At 43.7% G+C, this 25,266-nt stretch overlaps 1 protein-coding gene across 1 annotated transcript in view; it reads right to left on the bottom strand.

Annotated features, from left to right (window-relative positions):
* The window catches only part of LOC144529054 (uncharacterized), a 58,489-nt gene extending 35,537 nt beyond the window's left edge, over positions 1 to 22,952 (bottom strand). The window contains exons 1-4 of the mRNA XM_078267987.1: positions 22,445 to 22,952; positions 21,308 to 21,384; positions 17,949 to 18,063; positions 1,847 to 2,884 (exon numbers count right to left, since the gene is read on the bottom strand). Coding sequence (XP_078124113.1) covers positions 1,847 to 2,884; positions 17,949 to 18,063; positions 21,308 to 21,384; positions 22,445 to 22,721 — 1,507 coding nt within the window. The 5' untranslated portion in view covers positions 22,722 to 22,952. The remainder of the gene's footprint in view (positions 1 to 1,846; positions 2,885 to 17,948; positions 18,064 to 21,307; positions 21,385 to 22,444) is intronic.
* Between the last annotated feature and the right edge of the window lie 2,314 nt (positions 22,953 to 25,266).

Raw genomic sequence — 25,266 nt, forward strand, 5'->3', positions numbered from 1 at the left:
TAGTTTGCAATACTAATGGCACTATGCTGGGAATGTTGGAATTAGCAGTGGTAGAAGAAAAACTATTATTAGTATATATAAATATAATAACACCACACAGTAAAAGTCCTAAAAGTAACATTTCAGGTAATTAGGTGAATGTAGTAGTACAATGCTTTTCTCTGAAGTAGAAGTACACAGTAGGTCATTAGTAGAAATAGTTGAGTTGCATATTTTGAAAGTGCTTTGGGGCCTTTTGCAAGGTGTTTTGGTTTAGAATGAATCAGAATAGTAACATAATTCAATATTTTTTATATCTAAACACCATAATAAATCTATAGCTGTTTGGGGCCCTTTTAGCTGGGGGGCCCAGGCCATTGCAGTCTGTCTCTGTGCTGTGATACAAATTGCCTCTCTGAGGAGAAAGACATGCTGTGTGCTGTCATTGTTTAGCTCAGTAACAACTGTCTGCTCATAAAAATTACATTATGGTTTGTATGAGCCATACATAAACATGCCACTTAGACAGCTTTGTTGTGGTTGGAATGTGTAGCTGTTTCCCTTTTGACTGAGCTAGGCTAACTAATGCCGTGTTTTCACCGTAGGCTACGACTTGACACGCTCTTTTTTTGGTTTTCCATGAGCAAAGTTTGTGGAAAGTACCTGGTACTGTTTTGTTGGTACCACCTTGGTGGAGGTTCAAAGCGAGCCCGGTCGATACTTGAAGGAGTTAAAACACTGCAGACCACTGATTGGTCTAGTGTGACACTGGACAACCTGCACAAACCTGCAATTTTTGATCAGCCAAGGAACCGTCAATAGCTACCACAATGTTTTTATTCACTCAACCCAGATTTTTTTTAAATTGGCAGACCAATTTAGTAGTACACTACGGCATACAATTGAGGATGTACAGATGTTCTTCCGTTTGGTTGCAGATGAAAGGACTCAGCAAGTATTGCTTTGAAAATTATGTCATGGCAGTTTTGCGCAGCGTCGCAGTGGAAAACGAAAAGAGAAAAGTACAGGTCCCAAATAAGTGAGTCGAGTCAAGCAGAGCCGTACCATACAGTGGAAACAAGGCATAAGCTAACAGGTTCTCCCTGCTTTTAGTCAACAAAAAAAGAACTCCACTGAAGACGTCTCAGCATCCTTTGATATTGACACTTTGCAGTGAGAGAAATTAAATCTTAGTACTTAGTGCCAGCAGTCCTAAAAAAACAACAGCTGGAAGTGTCTGGAAATCACAGTAGGATAAGGCAAGAATAGATTTTTCGTTTTTGTTTTGCTTAACGTTGGATGAACTTTAATTGTATTTTAAGTCAAGTCATATTATAAGTCAACTCATTACATCAATACTATAGAGCTGCAAGGTGCTCAAAATATTCATGTTCTGTTCATCCTGTTTGACAAAGTGGTCAGTGGACAGTGCAGGTACACCGTGATGATGGCAGTGTCCCAGCATCATCAGCCAAAATGTGTTAGCTATGTTAATACAAACAGGACGATTTAATGACAACTTGATGGATTTAGTGTTATCAACACTGTCTCAGGCACTCTTTTACCACTCTGTGATCCTCTCTCACTTTAAAACAAGGAGTAGGAAAAGGTTGAGAGGGCTTCAGGGAAAATCCTATCCTTTGCTTTAAAAAAACACAATTCACATATTACTGCTATGATCTAGGACAAATATCAACTCTACGTGCCATGACATCACAGGATACAGCCTTGCTTCTTTGTTCGTGCTTACATAAGACGCTAGAATTTCCATGTAAAGGATTTCAATCATTCACCCGTCATAGCCCCCAAACTGTATGAGGATCAGTTCCAGATGCCATCCACCTCCTCCAGCGGTCAGTCTACAAACCACACTGGGACTGCTGCCGGTGTCTGCGAACGCTACACATTTGGCTGAAGGACTGTCCGCACCGCGAGCAGCTGTAGGGCTTCTCCTGCGTGTGGACTGTGCGGTGCCTCTTCAGGTGGCTGGACGAGATGAAACTCTTCCCACACAGTGTACATCGATAACGTCTCTCCCCAGTGTGGATGAGGAGGTGGACCCGCAGGTTGTTGGGCTGGGCAAAGCCCTTCCCACAGTGGGGACAGGTGTAGGGCCTGTCCCCCGTGTGCACCCTTTGGTGCAGCTCCAGGGCGGCTGCGCTGGGGAAGACGCGCCCGCACACAGCGCACACCACGGGCTCTTGAGCAGCAGCAGCGCTGCTGCCGTAAGGCCGCCTCTGGATGGTCGTGGTGGCAGAAGGAGCTGTAGTGGGAGGGGCTGGAGGAGGTGGTGGAGGTGATGCAGCCACGACAGCAGCAGCGGCAGCTGCGGCAGCGGCCATGTCGAAGGAGGCAGCGAAAGCAGCCATTTCATGAGCGCCACCTGTGAAGAGCATGGTTGGAGGGCCATCTAGACTGTCTCCTCCACCCTGCGAGGGGAAGGAGGCAGAGGGGTGGCTAGTTTCTGTGTTCCCCAAACCCAGCTGTGCTACTGCGTATGCTGCACCAAGATGGCTGACCCTCTCCTGCATCCAGGCCAGGTCCAGGCCCAGACTGTTGAGGCGGTCAGGGCTGGGTTCATCGGAGGCTACAGGGGCTGACAGCTGAGAGGGATGAAGTTCATCTTCTGTAGCATCATCTGTCTGGATCTCTGGCTTCAGAGCACCATCTATTAGGGTCCCTCCAAGGTCCCTGCGAGTAGCATCGGAGGCCGTGACCCCCCCACCGCTGGATGTCAAACTGTTGCCCAGAAGTACGGCGGCTTTACGTTTCGCCCGAGGCCTGCAGGTCAGGTCCATTGTGGCATCAGTGGGGGAAGAGGAGGGTTGGGTGGTGAAGGTGTTGTTGGCGACACTGGTGTTAAGAACAATATCACTGGGGGGGGTTTCCTCACTGGGTTCCATGGCTGAAGACACAGGGCACAGGGGAACAGGGTGAAAGAAGTCAGAGAGTCAAGAATCATTAAGAAAACATTATTGCTGCACTCATTTGCTCTTAACACTTTGGATTTCATAAAGCCAGACAGAGAGGGCTGAAATGACAGGAATAGAAAGAATTTAGGAAAATCAAAAACTATGAATAAATTTGACTTAGGGACAAATCTAGGTTAGATCACACCTGACCACTTTTTTGGATCCTGGTTATTATTTGTAATTTGTGAGGAAGTCATTTTTGCTGTAGCTTCATCCTAGGTAATGAATTAAACAAAATACCCTGATGATCTACTTTTGATCTCTGTGAGATCACATTATTTTACTGTCTGGTGTTACCGACTTTGGTATTTTTCAACCTGGAACCTATTTCTCCATGTTTTTATGTCTAAGTGACTGATGGAAACAACATTTGTGGAAACTGGTCCAGTATTAAGCAAGATGGCGAAACAAGCATTATTTGGTATGTTATTCGGCAATTTCAATTCATGTCCACAAAAAGTGCTCGTTTTGCTGCTGACAGACTCAGATTATTATTCTAAGTGTCTGACAACATTATGAAAAGATCCCTACAGAGACAGAGCTTTTAGTTAAAGCGTAAGATCCTTTTAGTTTAACAAGAAACAGCCCCAAAATCCTCATCGCCAAACCCACCAGACTCCATGTAATTAAACAATAAGTAATTATATCATCGTAAAACACACTTCATTCAAAGTCGACAGAAACTAAACCATCAAAAGTTGTCTTGGTATATATTTTCACTTTTTCAGCAATCACCACTCTGTTTTGGTTGAAATAAACTCTTAATTCACCCATTTACATGTGGAAATATGCTGGCTTAATACACACTTAAAAGTATTGTTTATTTAAATGGAGTCTGGTGAGTTTGGCGATGGCGATTTCGGAGCTGTTTCTGGTTAGGATCTGTTATATTCTTCACTGTTACATGTTACTAGATATAATAATGATAACACGGTGGCCAGGTTGGATCAGTGGTAGAGCAGGCGCACACATACTGAGAGATTTATGCCCCGACGCAGAGGTTCAAATCCGACCTGTGACAATTTCCTGCATGTCTTCCCCCCTCTCTCCCCTTTCTTACCTAGGTGTCCTGTCACAAATTAAGGCAGAAAAGCCCAAAAACATAATCTTAAAAAAACAATGATAACACGGACTACGACGGAATATTAACCGTTTATTAGCCCAACAGCATATCTTTACAGCAGCATGGCTAACACCAACAACATAAACTGAAGTTACCCACAATCCATCAGGTGTATCTTAACTATGGAATACGGAATAGCCCAACATACACAACATCTCCTCTCCTCTCAACATTGTGTTTTTCTATGCTACCTTAGGGGTGAGGGTAGACTACCTCCAGCCCCTGACTGTGCCCATGTCACTATTTAATCTAATAATTCAGGCGTGCAGGAGGCTGCCGCTCTCTGGTGGAGTATCGGCGGTCTGCAGGAACATCAGTCTTTTTGTTATCACATGGAGAGCTTGTTTCTGGTGCTGATGCAAAAGAAGGTGTCTCTTTCCCAGCCACATCTGCAACTGGAACGTTTGTCTCTGATGTGGTTGAGTGTCGCACTTGTGTAGGTCAGTAAACTGGTGTGTTGAAAAGTGCATCTGAAAAATCTCCACAAGACAGTTCTGCAGGCACTGTAGGAGTCTTTAGGAGTCGATCCACATGCTTTCTCCAGACACTATCAGCGGTTTGGAGTGTATAGGATACTAGTCCAGTTTGTGCAAGAACAGTTGCAGGAACCCACTTAGATTCGCCTCTGTAGTTGCTGCCAACACAGATTCTCCATAAGTGAAAAGTCTCTCCTTGGCCTGATGTTCTCTTTACATAATCTACTTCTCTTGTTGCTTTTGAACAGTGTCCTTTACTGCTGATGGTTTCAAGAGATCGAAAGTGGTGCCCAGATCTCTCTTAAACATCAGGCTGGCAGGACATTTGTTTTTGCCAGCTTGGTCTCACAGAATTCCGTGAAATGATCACGAACTGTTAACAGCGCATTACGTGGTGGTGGCATGGAATGTGTGAAAATTCTGTGTGGCCACCACAGAAAACAATGCCAATGTAAAGTCAATGAGAAGATGATGTAGCATTAAGCGCGACTACGTAGGGAGGTTACGTGTGTAGGGAGGTTTGTTGGGGTGGTGGACTGAGCCAAACACAGGACTTTCACCCAGGAGACCGGGGTTCGTGTCCTGCGTGTCACGTTTCCTAAACTGAACCATAAGAGGTGAATTATACTGGTGCGCGCCATCGTGACGTCAAAATGACGTAGATTTTGCCGACTCGCCCGGATTTATAGCGCGCAAGCCGAGGTCGCGCACCACCACAGCGGAAATAGGAAGCATGAACGAGCTCCTGGGCAACGTGATGCTAGGACTCTGAGAGTGACTGCAAGTCTCTCTTGTAAACTTACTGGGTTAAGATGAGGTCTTTTATGGTGAATGAAATGCTTGATCCCACCAAGCATAGATATATACAGTGGTGTGAAAAAGTGTTTGCCCCCTTCCTCATTTCCTGTTCCTTTGCATGTTTGTCACACTTAAGTGTTTCGAACATCAAACCAATTTAAACAATAGTCAAGGACAACACAAGTAAACACAAAATGCAATTTGTAAATGAAGGTGTTAATTATTAAAGGTGAAAAAAAATCCAAACCATCATGGCCCTGTGTGAAAAAGTGATTGCCCCCTAAACCTAATAACTGGTTGGGCCACCCTTAGCAGCAACAACTGCAACCAAGCGCTTTGCGATAACGTGCAATGAGGCTTTTACAGCGTCCCTGGAGGAATTTTTGGCCCACTCATCTTTGCAGAATTGTCCTAATTCAGTTACATTAGAGGGTTTTCGAGCATGAACGGCCTTTTTTAAGGTCATACCACAACATCTCAATAGGATTCAGGTCAGACTTTGGCTAGGCCACTCCAAAGTCTTCATTTAGTTTTTTCTTCAGCCATTCGGTGGTGGACTTGCTGGTGTGTTTAGGATCATTGTCCTGCTGCAGAACCCAAGTTCGCTTTCAGCTTGAGTACACGAACAGATGGTCGGACATTCTCCTTCAGGATCTCTTGGTAGACAGCAGAATTCATAGTTCCTTTTATCACGGCAAGTCTTCCAGGTCCTGAAGCAGCAAAACAGCCCCAGACCATCACACTACCACCACCATATTTTACAGTTGGTATAATGTTCTTTTATGAAATGCAGTGTTCCTTCTACGCCAGATATACTTGGACACACACCTTCCAAAGAGTTCCACTTTTGTCTCATCGGTCCACAGAATGTTGTCCCAAAAGTCTTGGGGATCATCAAGATGTGTTCTGGAGAAATTGAGACAAGCTTTGATGTTCTTTTGCTCAGCAGTGGTTTTCTCCTTGGAACTCTGCCATGCAGGCCATTTTTTGCCCAGTCTTTTCCTGATGGTGGAGGCATGAACGCTGACCTTAACTGAGGCAAGTGAGGCCTGCAGTTCTTTGGACGTTGTTGTGGGGTCTTTGTGACCTCTTGATGAGTCGTCGCTGCGCTCTTGGGGTAATTTTGGGCGGCCGGCCACTCCTGGGAAGGTTCACCACTGTTCCATGTCTTCGCCATTTGTGGATAATGGCTCTCACTGTGGTTCGCTGATTCCCAAAGCTTTGGAAATGGCTTTATAACCCTTTCCAGACTGATAGATCTCAATTACTTTCTTCTCAATTGTTCCTGAATTTCTTTGGGTCTCGGCATGATGTGTAGCTTTTAAGGATCTTCTGGTGGACCTTACTGTGTCAAGCAGCTCCTATTTAAGTGATGCCTTGATTGTGAACAGGTGTGGCAATAATCAGGCCTGGGTGTGGCTAGAGAAATTGAACTCAGGTGTGGACAACCACAGTTATAGTATGTTTTAACAAGGGGGGGGCAATCACTTTTTCACACAGGGCCATGATGGTTTGGATTTTTTTTCTCCTTTAATAATAAACACCTTCATTTACAAATTGCATTTTGTGTTTACTTGTGTTGTCCTTGACTTTTGTTTAAATTGGTTTGATGTTCAAACACTTAAGTGTGACAAACATGCAAAGGAACAGGAAATGAGGAAGGGGGCAAACACTTTTTCACACCACTGTATATATAAAGGCCAGATGTCTTACGGCGGAGTCTCTAATGTCATCACCGGCGGCCATCTTGTCACAGGCAAGCTTTCTTGTGGTACCTGATGTAAGGTGAGTGATCTGCACGAACACAATTACTTTTATCTCGCTGAAATCTTGACGGATTTACAAACGGTTTGGTTTCTTACAAACGTTATTAATGTGGCTATAATTCTGGATGCTTGAACATGTTGAAATTGCAGCTTTTCTTTTCGAAAAACGACTTAATCGTGCAGCATAGTTGTTTATCACGACTACTTGCGCAAGTTATCAAGGCTGAGACCACAATCGAGCTGTTCAATTATATAGGTTTTACTGACACCAATAACGATTTTATGACAACTAATCTTTTGTCTAAATTACAATCTTTGTGGATGTGGTTGTAGTTATTAGCTGGCTAATAACAAGAAGCTGTGAGTGTGGTTGTAATTATTAGCCTAGCTGGCTAATAACAAGAAGCTTTGAGTGAGACCTAGTAGCAGCTAATGTTACAGTTTAGCTGCTACCCAGCAATTTTACATCAGTGGGAGGGGCAGAATTGCTTTCTTTTCAATATAACTTAAGTTGCACATGATTTCCAATCGGTTTGGTTTGTTAAAAACATCTTACATTATGATACAAGAAATTGCTGTCTTTATAAGAGAAGATGCCAGACTTTTGTGCATCCTACGGATGCTCCAATCGCCGGAGTCTCAAAACGAGAGCCCGTGGGATCACCTCTCACCTGTAAGATATGACAATATTATGATATTTGGGATAATCGTTAGTTACTTAGTGGATGTATGTACAATACAGGTCCTGTTACACAGAAACAGCGCGGCTATGACATAATAGTATTACAAGATTGTTGTTGACCCAAGGCTTTTTAGAAGTTTGTTTACACAATCGCTGAATGTTTCTTTTATACCTTTTTATAACTAGTTTAGTGTGGTTGTCTTATTCTAAAGTACATACATGCATACATGATGCATACATGCACACATGCATACATACAATTACCCCAAACATATGATAATTTAGGTGTGTATTTTTGTCCTTACCGTTAATGTTGAAAGAAGGAAAAAAGGGTTGGAAATGTTGACAATAATTTATATATCTGGGACATTTCTCATGTTTTTAAGGTTTCCCAAACAAACTTGCCCTAAGAAGGGACGGTTTTGTTGCCTCTGACAGGACACTGCTCTGCAGTGAGCACTTCAGGAGTGAGGACTTTGAAAGAACGGGGCAGAATGTCCGGCTTAAAGATGGCGTTGTGCCACCAGCCAACCATTTTCAACTTTCCAGTTCATCTTCAAAGGGTATGTGTATCACTGACCAACAATAATTCAAGGTGTATAAGATTGATATATCAATATGTGACTAAATGTCACGTGTGTGGGAGAAGTTCGAGAAGACATGGAGAAGGACTTTCGGTCGGCACCAAGGTGCTTCTGAAAACCGCTCGCCACCTCAGGAGGGGGGAAGCGGGGAACCATCCAAGCTGTGTACAGTAAGGATGGGACGCTGTTGACCTCAACTGAGGAGGTAATAGGCGGTGGAAGGAGCACTTTGAGGAACTCCTAACCGACTAATACGCCTCTATGGTAGAGGCAGAGCTGGAGGATGAGGGGGATTGGCATCAATTTCCCTGGTGGAGGTTGCTGAGGTAGTTAAACAACTCCACAGTGGCAAAGCCCCCAGGAATTGATGAGATCCGCCCAGAAATGCTTAAAGCTCTGGGTGTGGAGGGGTTGTCTTGGCTGACACGCCTTCAACATTGCGTGGAAGTCTGGGGACGGTGCCTAAGGAGTGGCAGACCGGGTGGTGGTTCCCTTTTAAAAAAGGGGGGACCAGAGGGTGTGTGCCAATTACAGGGGTATCACACTTCTCAGCCTCCCCGGTAAAGTCTACTCCAAGGTGCTGGAAAGGAGGGTTCGGTCGATAGTCGAATCTCAGGTTGAAGAGGAACAATGCGGATTCCGTCCCTGGTCGTGGGAACAACGGACCAGATCTTTACTCTTGCAAGGATCCTGGAGGGAGCCTGGGAGTATGCCCAACCAGTCTACATGTGTTTTGTGGATCTGGAGAAGGCGTATGACCGGGTGCCCCGGGAGATACTGTGGGAGGTGCTGCGGGAGTACGGGGTGAGGGGGGTCCCTTCTCAGGGCCATCCACCCTGTACGACCAAAGCGAGAGCTGTGTCCGGGTTCTCGGCAGTAAGTCGGACTCGCTTTCAGGTGAGAGTTGGCCTCCGCCAGGGCTGCGCTTTGTCACCAATCCTGTTTGTAGTATTTATGGACAGGATATCGAGGCGTAGTCGGGGTGGAGAGGGGCTGCAGTTCGGTGGGCTGGGGATCTCATCGCTGCTTTTTTGCAGATGATGTGGTCCTGATGGCATCATCGGCCTGTGACCTTCAGCACTCACTGGATCGGTCCCGCAGCCGAGTGTGAAGCGGCTGGGATGAGGATCAGCACCTCTAAATCGGAGGCCATGGTTCTCAGCAGGAAACCGATGGAGTGCCTTCTCCAGGTAGGGAATGAGTCCTTACCCCAAGTGAAGGAGTTCAAGTACCTTGGGGGTCTTGTTCGCGAGTGAGGGGACAATGGAGCGGGAGATTGGTCGGAGAATCGGCACAGCAGGTGCGGTATTACATTCAATTTATCGCACCGTTAGACGTAAAAAGAGAGCTGAGCCAGAAGGCAAAGCTCTCAATCTACCGGTCAGTTTTTTGTTCCTACCCTCACCTATGGTCATGAAGGCTGGGTCATGACCGAAAGAACAAGATCCAGGGTACAAGCGGCCGAAATGGGTTTCTCAGGAGGGTAGCTGGCGTCTCCCTTAGAGATAGGGTGAGAAGCTCAGTTATCCGTGAGGAGCTCGGAGTAGAGCCGCTGCTCCTTTGCGCCGAAAGGAGCCAGTTGAGGTGGTTCGGGCATCTGGTAAGGATGCCCCCTGGGCGCCTCCCTAGGGAGGTGTTCCAGGCACGCCCAGCTGGGAGGAGGCCTCGGGGAGACCCAGGACTAGGTGGAGGGATTATATCTCTAACCTGGCCTGGGAACGCCTCGGGATCCCCCCAGTCGGAGCTGGTTAATGTGGCCCGAAAGGGAAGTTTGGGGTCCCTGCTGGAGCTGCTACCCCCGCGACCCGACCCCGGATAAGCGGATGAAGATGGATGGAAGCTATATAATGTGTTGTTTATTACAGCACATTTTAGACACTCAAAACGTCTTTACTTATGTTATATTTTAGCTGGTAGCAACAAGAAGCACAACCACCTCTAGAAGAGCAGAAGACAACCTGCCAATGGACTTGTCTGAGGATGCACCTCAACCTGATGTTGTGAGTATTTGCATGTGGAATGTCAAACAAATGAGAGCATCATATGGCTTGTTATATTAAATCATTTCTCTTGGTGGTACCCTAGAAAGGTCTATGATGGTGTTAGTAGTCTAAGAGCCCAATATTATTTGAGGTGGTACTCTGTGTAAAAGGTTGAGAACTACTGGCTATCTCACTTGCTCTGTCACTCATACACTTGAATGAATAAACATGTGTGAACATTGAAACTACACCCAGGGGTAGGCAACCTTTTCAATCCAGAGTTGGGACCAGTAAGCAGAGTTGCTGTCTGTTTAAAAATCCTCCTCCTCACCTATAAAGCTCTTCATTTTAAGGCCCCTTCATATCTTAAAGAGCTCAGGGTACCCCATTACCTTTTTTTTAGAACACTACGTTCTCTGAATGCAGGGCTACTTGTGGTTCCTATAGTCTCTAAAAAGTAGAACAGGAGCCAGAGCCTTCAGTTACCAAGCTCCTCTCCTGTGGAACCAGCTTCCAGTTGTGATTTGGGAGGCAGACACCCTCTCCACATTTGAGAGTAGGCTTAAGACGTTTCTTTCTTTGATAAAGCTTATAGTTAGGGTTGGATCAGGTGAGTCCTGAACCATCCCTTAGTTATGCTGCTATAGGCCTAGACTATCGGGGGATTTCCCATGGTGCACTGAGCTCCTCTCTTCCTCTCTCTCTCTTTCTGCACTCATTCATGTCCCATTAATGCATGTTACTAACTTCTTCCCCGGAGTTCTTGTGCTTTCTTGTCTTGCAGGTTCTCATGGATCCTAGTGGAGCCTCCTGCCATGGTCCTGCTTGACTGCCATTGCCAATACTGTTGTTGCTGTGCACCTCATCTCTCTCTCTCTCTCTCCCCCAACTGGTCGAGTCAAACGACCACCCACCTAGAGCCGAAGGGTCTGTCCTAGGTTTCTGCCTCTTAACAGGCAGTTTTTCCTTGCCCTTGTCTCCAAGGTCTTGCTCATGGTGGTACTGTTGAGTCTCTGTAAATAATGTTATAAGGAGTTCGGTCTAGACCTGCTCTATTTGAAAAGTGTCCTGAGATAACTTTTGTTATGAATTGGCGCTATACAAATAAAATTGAATGTGTATACCTCCACAGTAGTGTAGTTCTCTCTACAGGGTGGGGATTTCAACATGCAGCATTTCTTTATGTATATTTGTAAAGGGAAATCTTGTACCCATTTTTTTATTGCAAATAAATGTCACTTTTATAATAGTTTAAACATGTAATAATTCAAATTATTTTTATATTAGTAATATTCATTATAAAAGTATATATATATATATATATATATATATATATATATATATATATATACATCATGTTGCTATTCTGTACACTGAGTTTTAGTAGCCTATATATTGATTTAACATAAATACCTTGTGCGTGTGTATATTCATTGCACCTATCTGTTCTGTTTAATGTTATTTTCATATGGAAGTCCATGGTTATAATTATTCATAAGTATGCAGTGTCATAACTACATCTCTGACGTTTATAACAAACCAAACCGTTTGAAAATCGGTAGAAAATTGAGCAAGTTATGGTTATTTAAAAAGTACATGCACCATTAAAACACAATGTTACGAGTGAGCGAGCTGACTGTGGCAAAGATGGCCGCCAGGTGCGGACGTCGACCTCCATTGGCCAGCAGCGCGGACGAGACATCTAGCCTTTAAATATATCTATGCCACCAAGTAGCTCATCGAATCAAATCCAAGCATTGACGTCAATGCTGCTGCCAGTTCTGCCATTGTTTTTCTTTTTTTTCTAGTCCGTAGAAAGAGCAACATCGGTAGCCTTTGCTCATTAGCGCCACCTCTGTTCAGGAGAAGACTGCAACTAGTGTCGCGACCACCAGCGCGGGTATAAATCGTTATGGCGATTGATGTCACATATCCGCGCGCCAGCTGGGCTGCGGTTACTGTAAAACACGCTTAACCGTCCCATTCTTCTTTTCCTAAACCTAACTGTCCCATTGTCGACACGTGTGTCATGGAAAGGTAAGCCCACCCATGACCTTTTCCTTAACTTAAGGGGCCGTGTTCATTTCACATAATTCTTCCGTGGGCCCATCACGGAATTTTCGGCGATCCATGTTCATTTCACGGAATTCTTCCATGGGTCCATCACGGAATTCTTTTGCGATTCCATGAAACTGCCACAGATTTTGAGTTAAGGGGCCGTGTTCATTTCACGTAATTCTCTGAGATCAGGTTGGTTTTTGCATGTGGACTGTTGCGGTAGTTTAGCAGAAATTTGTGCAGTCTCTGATGCAGTGTTCCTTGACCTTGTGATGCTTTCAGTGCACGTTTCATTGTCTGGACGAACCTTTCTGCAAGGCCGTTTGTTGCAGGATGGTATGGAGCTGACTTAGGGAGCTTTCACACCTGCCTCGTTTAGTTTCGGTTGAATCGCACTAGAGTTCGTTTGTCCCGCTGGTGCGGTTCGTCAGGGCAGGTGAGAACGCGGCATTTGCACTCGGGTGTACACCAAAAGCGGACCGAGACCTGCTTGACGAGGTGGTCTCGGTACGCTTTCAATGGAACTCTGGAGCGGTTCGTTTGTGGTGAGAACGTGATCCGTATTCAAACCGCACCAACTATACATACTCCTCCAGTCTGAGCTGATGTCTCCCTTAGTCAGGTGTGTTCAGCAGTCTGAGCTGATGTCTCCTGTAGTCAGGTGTGTTCAACAGTCTGAGCTGATGTCTCCTGTAGTCAGGTGTGTCCAGCAGTCTGAGCTGATGTCTCCTGTAGTCAGGTGTGTCCAGCAGTCTGAGCTGGTGTCTCCTGTAGTCAGGTGTGTTCAACAGTCTGAGCTGGTGTCTCCTGTAGTCAGGTGTGTTCAGCAGTCTGAGCTGATGTCTCCTGTAGTCAGGTGTGTTCAACAGTCTGAGCTGATGTCTCCTGTAGTCAGGTGTGTTCAGCAGTCTGAGCTGATGTCTCCTGTAGTCAGGTGTGTTCAACAGTCTGAGCTGATGTCTCCTGTAGTCAGGTGTGTTCAACAGTCTGAGCTGATGTCTCCTGTAGTCAGGTGTGTTCAGCAGTCTGAGCTGGTGTCTCCTGTAGTCAGGTGTGTTCAGCAGTCTGAGCTGATGTCTCCTGTAGTCAGGTGTGTTCAGCAGTCTGAGCTGGTGTCTCCTGTAGTCAGGTGTGTTTAGCAATCTTTGATGCAGCAGAGCAGCAAACTGTAGCAGCTTGCAGTGTTTCTATCACAGAAATAGACAGCGGTCAAGCTTGCCGTCCGTCACTCTCATCTCCGTGGTCAAACCAGCCACCGCTACAATTGGAGACACCGCACAGCAGAGCAAAGGCTCGGTGACCAGAGCAGACGTAGTAACGTCTCTCACGAAACAATGTCTGATCATTTTAATGAAATGAGCTGGTTTGACCATGGAGATGCAAGAAATATGCACTAGTCCAGAACACAGGACCTTCTTCCTGTATTTACTTTCTTGCTCCCACCCCAGACACATCCAACCAATAAGAGGAGTGGACGTTCTTGCGTGATTTGTAATGGCACATTTTGGTACGCTTGGATTTTTCCAGGTGTGAAACCAAACCAAACTGATGGCAAATCGCTCCAAGTTTACTAACTCACCAACTGATTTGGACCAAAGCAAACAAACTACAGGTGTGAAAACGCCCTTAATGTGTTGCACTCCATTAGCTTGCATAAATGCATTTATTTCCTGTGAGACAAGTTGAGGTCCCTTGTCAAAAACTAGCTGTGTAGGAGATCTGAAACGACTAAACATTTCTCCTAACTTCTCTATTGTCTTTTCTGTGGTGGTTGGACCTCATGACAGCCACCTCAGGCCATTTACTGTGCGGTCAACAGCTACAAGAAACATTCTGTCATCAAATGGACCTGCAAAATCAATGTGCACACAATGCCATGGCTCCTGTGCAAACTCCCAGGGATGAAGAGGAGCTAGTGGCGGATTCTGTCAAACCTTGTGACAAGATCAACAACTTTCAGCTATCTGTTCAAACTGTTTGTCCATGTTTGGCCACCAAAAATATGTTCTATCTCCTTCATTTGCTGGCTGTAGAAGATTGCGTAAAAAGTTGCAAAGGGGCGGACATTTTCCGGTAAATTTCCAGAAACATTCCATGGAAAGTTAAGCTGGGGAATATTGGAAACATTCCAATTTGGAAACTTTCATGGGAAGTAATGGAAATTATGGGAATTAATGGGAAAATATGGCATTAACTGGAAATGTTGGGTAATTCATACAAACGCCATTATATACAAACATAAATATTAACGTTTTCTTTTGTAATAACTGTCTTCAATCTGTCTTCAATCAGCTTCAATCAGCTGTATAATGTTCTATATGGATTCTAGAAATGATCTGTGCAGTGGGTGTGGCCTCAATAGCTCTGCAGTAGGCTAAGTAGTAGCCCAAACCATTGACCTTTAGCTTAACATATGAAGGTAGCTAGCATGCTGCCTTTGATTTACTATGGTTATGGTTATATGCGTGCTAAGCTAACCATCAGCGCTGTCTATTGTTTCCAGCCTATCAAGAACAAGTGGGCTATACAATTAACACACATAGGTTAATAGCAATGGGTTATGTATCTGTATGTATTATGTATATTCCCGTTAATTCCCATGGAAAGTTTCCAACTTTGAAAATTCTCGGAATTTTGCAACCCTATTAACAAGTTAAATGTGTTTGGGCCCATCACACTCAGAAAAGTAGGCACTTAATTCTTATCCTCTATTCCGTTAGCCGTGACGAAATAGTCAAAGAGCTCTGTGTAGGAGCTCCATTGCCCCGCGCTTTCATCAAAAGGACCGATTGTGCCAATAACTCCAGCCATTTTAGGGCTCCTGGTTATATGGCGCTCTCGTATTCACAGACTTCCCTTCGGTAACTTCAGCCCTTTCAGTTCCCCGGCGCTACTCAGATTTTGTACCGATTGGTTTTCCACTGTTCTGCTCCTACCCGCTTAGCTGGCCATACACACCTCAGCACACACAGTAAACATGCCATGCATCGATGCATCGGCAGAGAAAAGCAGAATAAAACTCCTCCATCGCAACAGCAAGCATCGATCCAGACATCCTCGTCACCACTGTTTCATGTTACTAGATATAACAATGATAACCACAGCATGTCTTTACAGCAACAACGGAATCTAAAGTTACCCACAATCCATCAGGTGTATCTCAACTACGGAATACGAATAGCCAAAAATACTTCTTATTCTTTAACAAAAAGGTAGATCTCTGCAGGGATCCTTTCCGTAATGTCAGACATGTACACTAACAATCTGAGCCTGTCAGTGGCAAAAACAGAACTTTTAGTCAGGGCTCGACATAAGCGATGGCCCGGGGGCAGTAAAAAAGTATGTCGGGCTAGTTGATTGGCCGCACGGGCCAGTGACAGTGGCTCTGTCTGCTGCATCAGCAAACGTCATACAGAGTGGCGCGAAGCATGTGAAGCATTAGCTAACATTTCACATTTTCACCTCAGGTAATTTCTAACGTTAGTTAAAATGTCAAATAACTATGAAGCTAATGTGAGAAAGAGGGTATTCCTAGTGTCATGGAAAACACAGGACACCTGGGTGGAGAAAGGCGATGATGGCATGTACTGTCTCATTTGTGGCAATTTTCAACAGAAGCCGACTTGCCAAACCAGCAAAATGCCATGCAGCTTTAAACACAATTCATTTTGATACAAGCATTGCATTTTGGAAGATAGACGGGATTCTGAACAGCGATGCCCGCGCTGCGTACACACACACACACACACACACACACACACACACACACACACAAAAAACACACACACACAAACACAAAACACACACACAAACACAAAACACACACACAAACACACACACACACAAACACAAAACACACACACACACACAGTTAAAATCATAGCTGGACGCTTTATTAGTCTTTCTACATGGGTTTGGTTAGTCAAACTGGGACGTCTGGTCACCCTATGTAAGTAGCCTACAATAAACCCTCCATGATTAAAAAGTCAATACTTATCAATACCCACCTACCTGTTCTACAGGCATAAACGTGTAGAAACCCATATTTCAGTCTGCTCTGTCTGTCCACTCTTGTCCACCGCGCTGTGCAAACACAGCTCTACTCTGCAAATAGCGACTTTTTACAAACAAGGCACAATGAAAGATGCCAGTTTGTAGTCTACCTGTTTATCTTACTTTGCAACAAATCTTGAACTTTGGAAAAAACTCTTGTAAACATAGCTGCTGTCTAAACGAACCATCCTCTCCGCTGGAGCGCTAAACCTATGGATGTATTATAAGACCAAAACAGATACATGTGGCTACTTAATATGCATGTGCATGACGCCATCATCATGTTCGTGTTCTTCACTCTTGATGATGTTGCCGGTTGTAGTCTTTTGCAACAGCATTGTCTTATTTCAAATTAGACATACAGGACGAATGCTAGCCTGCCTATCAGTCCATTCATCATTAAGGCTGCTGTTTTACATAACTTGTCCCTTCAGGCTCTTTGATGGTGACACGTTTACCTGACAACAGGCCTTTCTTTCTGCAAGCATTTTCCACCAATCAGGACGCTGATTACGTTTCAGTAATCAAGACTTTAACCATCACTCCTCAGTGAACTGCCCCCTAATCTGAGATCATTTTCTAGTTAAGTAGCCTATCTAGTTATCATTATGGAGTTTCCATGTTTTTAGGAGTTTGCTTACACTAATGCATGTACAAAATATGGCATTAATTTAGTAAGAAAGTGAAATATCAAACAAGAATATGCGTATTAGGTATAAATACATTTTATTTTTTATATGATCAATACTTACACTTTATTAATCGTGTTGTAATCCACTGTTTAGGGTGTTTGTGTGTTCTCTAAAGTCGCTCTAACGTTAGCTGCACTGAAACGTTAGGTCAGGCACTGATCTGTCAGTCAAATCTACTCAAAAAAACTCATTAGCCAATGGGGATGCACCCCTGAAAGACCCACCCACGCGAGAAACAAAGAGTCTGGAAGCGCAAACGAGAAAGCTGGGAGCGCAACTGCAAACGTGAGTGAGAGAGCAAAAGACTGATCATTGAGAAAGAAGCAGAGGGAACTGTAAACAAAAGGACATAATATCAAACAAATAATAGTCTTTGTTCACATTAGTCACTTCGACAGCAAGCCATGTTTAAAACCTACATGTAGTTAGTCAACAGCATTTTCTGTTCCCTTCTGTCTTGCCCTCTTTTGAAAGCCAAATGAATAGACCATAGAGGTTCGTTCTTGACTTATCTGTGAGACATATCTGTGATAACATATTCTAAACTCAAGGTTACCTGATCAAGGCCAGAAAAATGTCTGCTGTGACTAAAGCCCTATTCGCATGGGACTAGTATTACCTGGGGGCCCCTAGTAATGTGTAATAATTACAGAGGTCGTCTGTGATATCATTCCTGTCTTCATATTCTGCTTTCTTTGTATGAAAACCAGAGTAAACATTGAAACCATAAGAAGAATTAGAAAAACACTGATTTAATCATGTACAGTAAGGAGCCACACTCACCAGTAGACAGGCCACACTCTGCCCTGATATTGACCTCCACCTTGAGGTCCAGGTTGCAGTCATCTTTCTCCACCTTTTCCTGCTTCACCAGTGGCAACGCCTTGGTTTCGTCCTGCTGTGAGACAGGGAAAAGCAGCTGGAACACGACATAGACACATCTGCATTTATCAGGTGAGGGCTCAACGAGAAGGATTGCCCGACGGCCTTAGACAAGTAAAAAGACATCGGGCTAGTAAACCTAGCTTTATCTGCCGTCAAAACAAATGAAACCCATCAGGCCAAAACAGATTGATCTTTCAGTTGAAATGCTGTGGATACTACAATACATTAGCATAACAGTGTGAGTACTGCATGTAAGTCTGTAATCCTAGCGCAGCCCGCGGTCCGTCTAGGTCTAAAGGCTGTTTTATGCTTCTGCGTCAACTCCACGCCGTAGCTACGCCGTTGCTCCTACGCCGTCATGACCCTTTCGGAGTTCTGCGTCGGGGTTGCTTTGCATCGCAGTGCATTTCACCGCCATAACGCTAGGGGGTGATAAGTCTGAGGTTATTTGCGAGGTGTCTGCCAGCCAGTTTATGTTATGTTAGCAAGCTAACTTTAGCACGACTGCCCACAAAGTACTGCTTGCTGGCGAAGTGCTAATTTCAAAAAGTTACTGACATATAGACCCTTATATAGACAAACGGATTACCCCGTCATTGTTACCAAAATATGTCTGAGTTTATTTGCAGAGCTGATGTCAGTGAACTAGCGTGTTGCTACTCCCCACAGTAGGCCATACAAGTCCATACATACCCTTCTCATCTCCGTGCGTGTTGTAGCTCTTTCTGACGGCTCCACCGGCAGCTTAGCCTAGCACGGATCCTGGAGGTAACCGGCTCCATCTAGTCTACTGCTCCGAATAAGTGACAAAATAACGCCAACATGTTCCTATTTACATGTTGTGATTTGTAGAGTCACAGCGTGTACAAATAACAAGGTCACATGACACATAGCCATCTTCTAACGTATATAAACTGGGAACAAGATCCGTGCTAGGCTAAGCTACCGGTGGAGCCGTAGGAAAGAGTTACAACGCGCACGGAGACGAGAAGGGTATGTATGGACTTATCTAACTCTGGGGGATACGGGGAATAAGACAAAGTCCCAATGAGTCGGCGTGTTCCTTTAATAAAGCCTTCCCCAATGTTCTTTTCCTAAACCCAACCGTTTACGGTTTCCTTAAGCATGTGATGTGGGTCACCGTCATGTTTTTGTCATTTGTTGTGTTACTAAAGCCTTTCCCAATGTTCTTTCCCTAAACCCAACCTTTTTATTTATTTTTTTTACACGCGTGTGCCGTTGTTCTCGCAATAGCACGGCACGTTCTCGCAATAACTGAGTATGTTTACATCCGCTGCGCAAAGTCATGATGCCATGTTGACTATCAACACACAGGACCAGTTGACCAATCACAGTCCTTGCGGTCTGCGTCGCTTCGACGCAAAGTAACACATTTTTGGAGGTGCACGTCGAGCTACAGCAGAGGGCTCGGAGGGGGGTTTGTGGCGACGCACAGGGGTCTGCGGGGGTACGTCGTCGATTTGACGCAGAAGCATGAATCAGCCTTAACTGGCCCTCTGGCTCACTCCCCTCGCTGGTGGACTAATGGGACTTTGCTGGGAGGAGAGCAGAGGAGAACAATAGAGAGCGGAGGAGAGTGGCGAAAAAAGGCGGTCTCCACCAGTGGCAAGGAGTGAGGCGGACGACCACTGACCCAGCCACCAGTCCGCTGTTTGGCTCATTAGCATTAAAGCACGGTGGAATTAGAAAGCTTTTAGAAAACTTTCTATCCAGCCAGCCACTAAATATGTATACATCCCAGTGTTTCCGCTCAAAACATTTAGTCGCCGCTCCAAAGTGACTGCCGCCGCTGCTGCTTAAGAATTTTATGAAATGTCATGAAGTCGCAATTACGCGACTCTGCAGGACGCTTTGTGTTCATTTAATTTAATTAAGATTTAACAATTATCATTGTCATTATCAAGTCGTCGTTTTTGATATACCCTAACAAATGAAGAATTTGTACGTGGGCAAGTAAAAATTGATAACTGATGCTCTCTTTGCATTGTTGCCATTAGCGTTGTTAGCGATCCCCGTTTCCTCCACCCTCTCTCTCCCGTTGTGATCCGCTGATCAGCAGTTTGAGCTCCATATGAGCACAAATATTGACTTAAAAATGGTCCTCAAGAATCTATGATCAGAACTCCTTTCATGGCAACGGTCTGTTATATACCGTAGATTCATCAGACCGTAAAATTGCTCTAATTGACCAATCATTACATTACATGTCATTTAGCTTACAACTGCTATATATATATATATATATATATATATATATATATATATATATATATATATATATATATATATATATGTCAGAGGCCACTGGAGCAACTATGGGTTAAGTGTCTTGCTCAGGGACACATTGGTTGATGTATCACAGTGGGAATTGAACCCAGATCTCCCACACCAAAGGCACGTGTCATATCCACTGCCTCATCACCACCTAATCAGAATAGAGTATTAAACTAAGGTTGTTTAATACATGATGTCATCTTAGAGTTCTACAACCGATGATGATCATTTCATTAGTTAGCCTACTTAACATGGTACAAATGACTCAGTATATTGGGGGAAGGCAAGCCAGAATTTCCCGAGTCCTGCCACCTGCCATATCCTGGCGTCATCCTAGCATTTCAACAGCTCCAGAACGGACTACTGAGTGTCAGTGACATCCGGTCCGGCCCTCTGCTCTGTGCTCCGGGGGTGGGGAATGTGATGGTGAGACAGCGCTGATAAAATATTAAGTAGAATTTGATTTATATATATATGGCTTATATCTTTTACGATTGAAAGTTGTTAATGGAATAGCAATGGCTCACTAGCACAGCACAAAAAAACACTGCTGGTTTGAATGTTTATGATAAAGTGGATCTAAAAGTAACGTGCGATAAAAAGTGAGATTATTATCATGATCATATAAGGATTCCTCTCACATACAGCCTGGCTTCAATTCACCACCTCACCATCTGGGTCGCCAATTTACGGGCTCCAAAAATGTTCATACGGACGGGTCAGAGTTTCCATACATTCTCTCGGCATGTTTGTTTTTATAGATCTCAACTCTCAGGCCCCGTTTTGTGCGTTCACAACAGTTATAAACGAGCAGGTCACCTGTCAGTGTGTGTCATCTCTAGTGCCTTCATTTCTATGTTCTCAGAGGATAAATGAATGCCTTACATACAGTATAACCGTGAAATAGCTGTGACTCAATAGACCTTATTTAAAAAAAAAAAATTCTGCTGATTAATCTTTACTTTTGAAATGTGATGAAAGGGTTTGTCATCAGAGGCGACAGGAAGAGGCGGCCCCACAGGCTGATGGTCCTCCGCTCCTGAAAAACAACAGAACACTGAGCGAGTAATGTCCACAGGTTTTCCTGCCTTTTGAACTTGTGTGATTTTCGACAACTGTGTCATCATGCATGTACAACCTTCAAAGTCATTTCTTAGCTTCTGAATAAGCTACTGAATGGCTTCAACCTTACAGTGCTTCAGACTATAATATTGTGCTGTCTTGAATGGTCAGTTCGTATGTAAAAATAGCATCAAGTAGTGATAATAGAACATATCATACCAGCATGGTGCAATAATGCAGGCCTGCTTAGATCCTTTGGGGAATGATTGTAAAGATTTACAAAGAATATGTTTAGGGCATCTCCTCTCTAACTGGGATGTTTTGGGACCGATTGGTGGGATTGCTGTGGATGAAGTACACACGGAAATACAGCAAATAACGCTGAACCATGTATCCAGCTAATTTAAATAGCTCATTTTATCAAAACCTAGTTTTACGACATTCATTATTCTAGTTGTGTGCTTATATAGGCCTATTACATAATTCTAAATGGATGTGTTCAATCAAATTACCATAAGACTAAATGAGGCCAAGTTACTCCAGCAGAGAAACACTGTACACATAGAACAGAGTGGAAGGAGTCAGGCTAATAGGAGCCCAGCAGCAGGGAGTTATGCAATGTCATTTCTCTAAATTTGGAGAAATGAGGCCAAAACTAACAGCATGTAAATGAAGTATAACTGTCATTTTGGCCAGCCTGCCACACATGTGATATACTGTGCATGTATGATGCTGAGGTCCACAGTGGTGCAGGAGCCACTGGAGCATGGTAGTGTGTGACCAGACATGATGAGAAGTTACAGCAGGATGGAAACTGACAGCCACTACAGGCCCACCACTGCGTGGTCTCATATTGATTAGATACTGAATACATCGGCTTATTAATACGCATATATATATACATATATATATGCGTATTAATAAGCATATAACGAGGACAGATCTGTGCCATGACTCCCTCACACATAATGAAGCAACGATGGTGCAACCCAGCAGGCCAGCTGCAGCCCTGCCTCTTGCCATCTCTATCTATTTACCTTCGGGTGGCCTAAAATGAACGGCGTGCATTTCCTCCCGCTGATTTCGTCTCCTCATCTTCCTCTCGTAGTTCCGCACCTTTACATCTATTTCTCGCAGTTTCTGCCGCAGGGCATCGTTCTCCTTCTCGCTCTTCTCCCGCTCCAGGTCCATCTGGGAGCGCAGCGCCGCGTAGCCATCGTCCACCAGTTTGCAGATCTCCGCCACTGCCGAATTGGCCAATATCTCTATAATCGAGGCGATTTGCGCTTGAAAGCCAACACAGTCCGCCATCATTGCCAGGTCTGTCTGTCTGTCTGTCTGTCTGTCTGTTCCTGCACGGACGGATGCGCTCGGCAGACGGCTGCTGCTGCTGCTGCTGCTGCTGCTGCGGCGGCGGCGGCGGCGGTACACGGGCGTGAACAGGCTAATATGATATGTGGCTGACTGGTGACTGCTTCACTGCCTGCCTTCTTTTCTGTGCTCCAGAATGTTGTGGTTCTTTGAGGTGCGAGAGTCGCCTCTTGATGACGTCAGTTTGTTGTTCAGCATCACTTCACCATGCACTTCACAGATTCTGTGGAGTTCTGGAAGATATTCAAAAGAATCACGTAATTAAATTGGAAGCAAAAGATGTAAACTATTAATTATGATAACAAAAACAAAACAATACACAGGATTGTCGAGCTATTCATTCTACAAGGGAAATTCCACATCCATAACGCGAAATGTTCTAAATCTCGGCCAGCTTTTACTTACTTCAGAGTTGAATTTCGGAACTTTTTTGAGTCTATCCAAATTATTAATAATAAGAAAAGTATTTATATAGCTGATGTACTGCAAGATTTTTTTTTAAGGAAATGTGATTATATAGCATACACTCCATTTCACCTTTTCTTTGTATTGTATTTTGTGTATTTTGTATTGTTTTCTTTTTTTTTTACCTTCTTTTATTCTTTCTCTTTATGTATTGAAGTGTCTTTCCTTTTTAGTTTTAGTATTTTTATCATTAAGTAAGGTTGTAAATGTTCTTTGGATGGGAATGAATATCTTTTTGATATGTTTTGTAAGTACAATGCCGAACACTGTACAACATTTGTAAAAGTTTGCAAAAAAAAAACATGCACTTCACAGACATCATGGGGTTGAGCAATATGTTAGTTGTGCAATACGTAGGCTATTGGGGTTGTGCAATATGTTAGTGTATTGTGTCATTTGTGCAATACAGGCTATTGGGGTTGTGCAATATGTTAGTTGTGCAATATCTCATTGTGCAAGGGCTGTGCAACACTGCTTACGGAAAATGCAGCTGACAGGGTTGTTCATTTAAAAACTGCCACTGAAAGGAGGAGTTAATGTGCTTATATATATATATAGGTACCTGTCTAATGTATATGAGAGTATTACTATATAGGTACCTGTCTAATGTATATGAGAGTATTACTATATAGGTACCTGTCTAATGTATATGAGAGTATTACTATATAGGTACCTGTCTAATGTATATGAGAGTATTACTATATAGGTACCTGTCTAATGTATATGAGAGTATTACTATATAGGTACCTGTCTAATGTATATGAGGACATTACTATATAGGTACCTGTCTAATGTATATGAGAGTATTACTATATAGGGACCTGTCTAATGTATATGAGAGTATTACTATATAGGGACCTGTCTAATGTATATGAGAGTATTACTATATAGGTACCTGTCTAATGTATATGAGAGTATTACTATATAGGGACCTGTCTAATGTATATGAGAGTATTACTATATAGGTACCTGTCTAATGTATATGAGGACATTACTATATAGGTACCTGTCTAATGTGTATGAGAGTATTACTATATAGGTACCTGTCTAATGTATATGAGAGTATTACTATATAGGTACCTGTCTAATGTGTATGAGAGTATTACTATATAGGGACCTGTCTAATGTATATGAGAGTATTACTATATAGGTATCTGTCTAATGTATATGAGAGTATTACTATATAGGTACCTGTCTAATGTATATGAGGACATTACTATATAGGTACCTGTCTAATGTATATGAGAGTATTACTATATAGGTACCTGTCTAATGTGTATGAGAGTATTACTATATAGGTACCTGTCTAATGTATATGAGAGTATTACTATATAGGTACCTGTCTAATGTGTATGAGAGTATTACTATATAGGTACCTGTCTAATGTATATGAGAGCATGTTTTGTGTTGCATGAGAGTATGTGTTGAGAGATGCTTATTTTCTGTTTTTTGTGTTGTCTTTGTAAAGCTGTGGAACAGACAGAGTCCAAAACTAATTTCCCTTCGGGGACAATAAAGTATATCTTATCTTATCTGCTGTTCAACAGTCTGAGCAAACTTGGAGAAGAAAATGAGGAAATCTCATCTCATTCGACAGAATTGTAATACACTTAGTGCTGGTGGATTCATGTTTTACAGGGTTCTTCCAGAAAAACTCAGACCTATTAGTCAGCATTTATGCGCATATGTGAACACTCTAAGGGACTTAGACCCCTCTGGAACAATCCGTAGGTCTGAGTACAGTTCGCTTCAATTACAACGATTTCACTCTGTTGTTAGAACACACAGGCCTGAAATACACACATGCTCACGTCCTTTACGTGCACAAATGGAGAGATGTCAGAGTGAGGGGGCTGCGACAAGCGCCCCAAGCAGTTGGGGGTTTGGTGTCTTGCTCAAGAGGAGGTGAACTAGCACCTCTCTAGACTTTGGTCTGTATGGGGACTTGAACCAACTCCCTACGGACTGAGCTACTGCCACCCAGTGCTTGAAGTGGGAAAAAAAGGTGCCGGTACTCTCTTGC

This window comes from Sander vitreus, chromosome 2 (assembly GCF_031162955.1).
Source record: "Sander vitreus isolate 19-12246 chromosome 2, sanVit1, whole genome shotgun sequence".
Classification (NCBI taxonomy): Eukaryota; Metazoa; Chordata; class Actinopteri; order Perciformes; family Percidae; genus Sander; species Sander vitreus.